Here is a 6,000-nt window from a genome sequence, read left to right on the forward strand (position 1 = left end):
AGGTTCAGTATGATTTAAAGTGTTTTAGTTTTTTTACTATAACCGTAGGCCAAGACAATTGTTGTCCATTATGACAGGCCAAGCCACAAACTACTTACTGATCAATAATAACTTGGTGCTGCATTGATTAGTATATAAAAAGCTAATGTAGGGAACCACCATTCACAGACTGACACAGAGAGGAGACCAGCACTGTTTATTATTTAACACGAGAATTTAACTGCTTTTTCGCTTCTCTAAACAAAATTACCATCAGTTTTGTATACAATAAATTTACGACTGAGACATCAAACCATACAACATGAGCCATCACTCCTCATGGAGAGGGCATCATTGTGCCCCTGAAGACATTAACTGCACTGCAGGCTTTAAGGAGTCACTGGGCAGCAGGAGCTACAAGTTGCTCCATGTGCCTTTCCAAGGGTCGACCCACAACCACCACCATGAGCCTCCACACCCTTTCCCCACCGTGGATGTTCCTGATCATGCCCACTACATCATCGGTTCTGTCATCTTAATAGTCGGCATCACCGGAGTGATTGGAAATGCGCTGGTGATCTACGTGTTCTGCCGGAGCCGTACTCTTCGAACCGCAGGGAACATGTTTGTGGTGAACCTGGCAGTTGCTGATTTCTTCATGTCCCTCACCCAGTCGCCCGTGTTCTTCACAGCTAGTCTGCACAGGCGCTGGGTGTTTGGCGAGCGCTCTTGTGAGCTCTACGCCTTTTGCGGTGCTCTCTTTGGGATCTGTTCCATGATGACTTTGACCGCCATTGCTGGCGATCGCTGCCTCGCCATAACTCAGCCTCTCGCCCTCGTAGACAGAGTTAGCCGACGCAAAGCAGGCTTGGTGTTGGCCGTCTTGTGGCTCTACTCCTTGGGCTGGAGCCTTCCACCATTCTTTGGCTGGAGCGCTTATGTTCCAGAGGGTCTTCAGACTTCCTGTTCTTGGGACTATATGACATTCACTCCATCAGTGCGTGCATACACCATCCTCCTCTTCATTTTTGTGTTCTTCATCCCTCTAGGCATTATTGCCAGCTGCTATTTTGGAATTTTCCAAGCTATCCGAGCTGCGGGGAAGGAAATACAAGAGCTGAATTGTGGGGAAACGCACAAGGTGTATGAACGCATGCAGAACGAGTGGAAGATGGCGAAAGTCGCCCTCCTTGTCATTTTGCTTTTTGTAATATCGTGGTCGCCTTACTCTGTGGTGGCCCTCACCGCCACTGCTGGCTATTCCCATCTCCTGACTCCCTACATGAATTCAGTACCTGCTGTGATTGCTAAGGCCTCAGCCATCCATAATCCCATCATTTACGCAATTACGCATCCGAAGTATCGGGCGGCTATTAGCCGTTACATTCCGGTACTCCGCCTCATCTTGCGCGTCAAAGAGAAAGATCTTCGTTCTTCTTTTAGTTCCAGTAGTGTCAGTTCCCGTCGTCCAACCCTCACCAGCCAGTGCTCTCTGGGGGTTAGCATTGGCAATGGTGCGCGAGCTAACGGCCGCTGGGGGAAGACGCGCTTGTCTTCTGCTTCAGATAGTGATTCTTGCTGGACTGAGAGTGAGGCTGATGGTTCCAGTGTTAATTCCCTGAAATTTGGTCGTCGTGTGTCCACGGAGATCTCTACAGATACTGTCATTCTTTCACCAGGGTCAAGTACGAACAGCTCCAGTGGGCAGAAGCCGGAGAAGACACACAAAGTTGTAAGCGTACCAGTGCCATCTATTACATTTGAAACAGATGCAGCCGACGGCGAGTCTCTGTCTGATGGGAAAGCTTTGCTGCTCGGGGGGAAAGTAAGGGAATGATGCAGCGTTTCAGAGTAACTTTGGTTGTAGTAAATTGAGTAGTAGTTGCTTTGACCTATTCTTTTTTATTATAAATACTTATTTATATGTCCTTTTTTACTCTGCAAGCCTCTGTCTTGTTAGTTTTGTGAACTTTGTTTTTAACGATTTTCAGGTTTGTGTGAATTTAGCAAATGCATTTATTAATTTAAATGATTTCTTTCAGAAAATGTAAGCTATTGTTCTTTTTTTTCTTTTAATTAAAACCTTAATAATAACCATCTAGTTTTTTTTCTGGTTTAATCTGAGAATATTCTGGCGTGGATTTGAATAGTTGAGCAAATGTATCTAAATGATGTTTGGCATAATTTTAATTTAAAAAACAGCATATACAAATATCTTAAGTAATCCTGTTTATGTCTAACATTCATTGTATTTCTAATTGTTGTCTAAGTGTCGCAATAAAACAAATCCAGAAAAATGTAGTGCTTTTTTATGTTTTATACCCGGGGTCCAAAATGTTAACAGTTCTCATACAGACAATAAAGGTTATTTACCAAAAGTTTTAACCTCACATTTAAAGTGAATATGAGGTCACATTTAGTTTAGCAAGGAAACAAAACAAAAAAACTAAGTAAATTGTAAAAAAGTAATTTGAGCTTGTCTGTGATTTATACATGTTTAAAAATGGTTTAGTACTGGAGATACATTAATTTTGTCTCATATACACAACTTGGACCACAATAATTTCTTATTCTCTTTCTTTGTATATACACTTACAGTGGCTCTAAAGTATTTGAGAATTAAAATACTTCAAATGTATGAATTTCATTGTAGTAGATTTCCAGAAATTGCACTTTATATTTAACAATGATAAGTCGTCATTTTTTATTTTAAACAGCATAATTTTCATTAACAATTATTAATCTTTTAGTAAAAAGTTTTGTCACTGGCATTTGTCTCTCTGAAAAAGCCGTCTGTGGCACTTCATATATCATTTTGAGGCACTGATAGGGAAGAGAGAAAGAGAGGAGTTTATTTATCTGTTTAGACAGATGAACATCGCTTATTGGAGTGCATCATGAATGAACAGCTTTGTTTCTGTCTGGTTGGTTAAGATGCGTGCATTGCTTATGTGTGTTTGCTTGAAAAAAGTGTTTCAGAATTGACTTTGTTAAATTGTTTTGTGATAGTGCTATTAGTCTTTTCCCCCCAAATATATTATAAAATATATAAATCACACAAACACATTAAATAACATTCATACAATGTCCACACAAGGTTAGTAAAACCTGAAATTTTTGAAATTGTGCGGATCAGCCTATGGTGTAGCCTATAATGAAACGCAATAAAAAATCAAAACAAATTCAAAATATAAGATTTGTAAGATTTCTCCTTTTGTTTCTTCATGCCTTTGTTGTGCTGTGAGCCACTGTTTGCTAAAGTCCATTGGTAACTGTTTTGACTGTAATACTCTGTATGTCTGTATGTGCTGTAGCACATTAGTTTCAGTAGAGGGCAGCATTTCTCCATGATTCACCTACTGTTCCTTTAACAAAGCAGTATCTTTATCCCTTTGCCTTTGAGTGTTCTGTGTGATAGCTGTGTTTTTTTCACAGATCTAGCTATAACACCACTGTTCACAAGGCTTAAGGTATACTTCCTACAATGTGAAGAATGTGAGAAACAATTAAGCACAAGATTTAAACTAAGCTAATATTATTGATCACATCTGATATGCTGCTCAGATCAGGAGTAAAAAAACATTCAGTCTGAGGTTAACAGGAGAAGATGACCTTTTGGCTTTTAGAGAACTTTTATCATTGGATTTCTTTTAAGCAGCAGGCTTGTGTAATTGACAGCACACTGTATAATGACAACGCCTGGAAAAAGTCCTGAAATTGCCCTGAGAGTTAATGAAGTCACAGTGTGATGAGGGAAGATTGTGGTGGAAAGGGGTCAACAGGCCTCTTCAGCCCTCTCGTCCATGGAAAATGGCTGCTGTCAGCCGCTGAACATTATGGGAATCTGAATGTCCACACAGCACACTCGCCCAGAGATTAATGATTTAAAATAGTGCCGTTTGGCAGATGAGCCTCGTTTGCACTGCAAGGGACAAGCAACAGTGAGAAAGAAAAGTAGGCTCCTAAAATAGTTTTGCAATTAAATGTGTATTTTTATAATTTACATGGACTATTTTCCTCAGTTGTTTCTACATAAGACATTGGCTATGTTCAGAATGGAATACTAGCTTACAAATCACTGAATACTCAGTGTACACTGTATAATGCATACTATTTTAAACAACAGAATCAAATGACATTATTTCAATATTTAATACATCATTGTATGATCTCATCCTTTTGTATGTACGCAACTCCAAAAGTGGTAATTTTGCGATTTTATTCCAATTTTGTGAAAACATGTTATGTCTTATCAAATAATGAATAAACAAAGATTAATAATATTCTTTCTGTTCAATCATTACTCTAGCAATTGCTGGTCAAGGTAAGTACATTGCAGTGTGGGATGCAGTACCCATACACTAATCTCTGTTGTATGTTGCACATTTTGGGAAATGTAATGGGTCATCCATGTATTCAATACAGAAAATGTGCGTACAGTTCATACAGTATACACTGTATAAACATACTATGCAGGAATTTTAAAAGTAATATGGTAGTATGCTATTCTGAACATCCATGACCTACCTGCTTGTGTCATTACTGTAGGCCTGGGTGTAATGTCCAGCCTCGAACAACAGGTGACAGTATCAGCCAACCACAGAGAAAGCTCTAATTTTGTGTCAAACAAAACCCAGAATACACTTACCTGAACACACAAAGTGAAAGTCCTGTGGCTTGACTTTTACTTCTCTTACACTTATTCAAAGCAGTTACATGGTCAGAGATATCCATTCAGCTATTTGCAAAAAAGAAATATAAAGCTCAGAATTATTATATATTAATATAATTATTAAACAGATCCATTTACATTAAGTTATCATATGCAGAGATTTTTTTATTTTATTTTAGAAGTAGCACATTCTTTTTAGTAGTGGTATATTTGCTGGTGCTGGTGCTGGAGAACAGCTGGTCTCGACCATATAAAACAAAAGATTTTATTTTATTTTTATATTACTTTATTTTTTTGAAACATAACCTGGAATTAAAAGATAACCCAAAGCATTGGCATTTACAGTCAATGGCCATCAAACGCAGAGGGGGATGTCTGTGAATTTTCTAAATCTGTTTTGGGATTTTGTGACTGTCACCCTCTTTTACTTTGAGTTTAATGTCAAATCATACATCTGTTTTTACATGCATTGCCCTTTGGATAACTGAGATAGACTGCTTGTGAAGATATACTGCCATATACAATCGCCATGCACTCAGATAGGTTCATGCTCCATTTCTGAAGAGCAATATCTGATATGATATTGTTGCCCTTATCCAAGGAGAAATTGGTAAATCTGTCATGACTGCAAGTTATTAGATAGCCCAGGAAGAAATGTTTATATTTCAGAGGATTTAAATGATCAAACTACCTTACTGATGATCAGAAAATTGATAAGATGATACAAATAAAATGTATTTTTTTATATATTATAGAGCTGGGTAATTAAAAAAAATCAGTTGTCTATGCCAAGGACTAAATGTGAATTTAAAAACAATTTTTAAAGGGATTCTGTGAAGATGGTGAACTCAGAAATGATGGGGGCTGGATCTAAGTACAGACTAATTTTAATAAAGATAAATGGAAAAGAAAACTGGACAAAAACAGAAAGCAAACCAAAACCTGAACTACAGAAGAACACCAACTAAACACTAGTAAAGACAACCAAGTCCTAACCTACCCAATAGATCCAGCAGATTAACTTTTATATCTTCAGACTCTCAGCATTGCTTCTTGTTTTGTCCTGTTTCTTGTATGTTTTTGGTTTATCTTTATATTAATTTATGCTGCACTTGAATCCATTCTTCCCTTGTTTCTGAGTTTACCATCATCATAGACACTTCCCCCCCAAAATGTAAATTCGGTCATCATTAACTCTTTTGTTGTGTTTTTCTTCAGTGGAACACAAAAGAAGATATTTTGAAAAGTGATATGTTGAAATATTTTTGCCCATGAGGTCCAAAACAACACAGACTATACCCCAAAACTACGTTTTTCAAAATATCTTCTTTGACATGAGGGTGAATAAA

The 6,000-nt window shown here is 37.8% G+C and overlaps 1 protein-coding gene across 1 annotated transcript; it reads left to right on the forward strand.

Annotated features, from left to right (window-relative positions):
• The first annotated feature begins 170 nt into the window (after positions 1-170).
• On the forward strand, positions 171-1,904 carry LOC107559015 (melanopsin-like). The gene has a single exon (XM_016242737.1). The coding sequence runs from the start codon at positions 302-304 to the stop codon at positions 1,814-1,816; it is 1,515 nt and encodes a 504-aa protein (XP_016098223.1). The 5' UTR covers positions 171-301; the 3' UTR covers positions 1,817-1,904.
• The last annotated feature ends 4,096 nt before the right edge of the window (positions 1,905-6,000 follow it).

The sequence above is a fragment of the Sinocyclocheilus grahami genome, unplaced genomic scaffold, assembly GCF_001515645.1.
Source record: "Sinocyclocheilus grahami isolate Dianchi unplaced genomic scaffold, SAMN03320097.WGS_v1.1 scaffold21.1, whole genome shotgun sequence".
NCBI classification, from domain to species: domain Eukaryota; kingdom Metazoa; phylum Chordata; class Actinopteri; order Cypriniformes; family Cyprinidae; genus Sinocyclocheilus; species Sinocyclocheilus grahami.

Excerpts from the sequence above, each read along its gene's own strand:
- LOC107559015 (XM_016242737.1), top strand. The coding sequence starts at position 302 with ATGAGCCATCACTCCTCATGGAGAGGGCATCATTGTGCCCCTGAAGAC.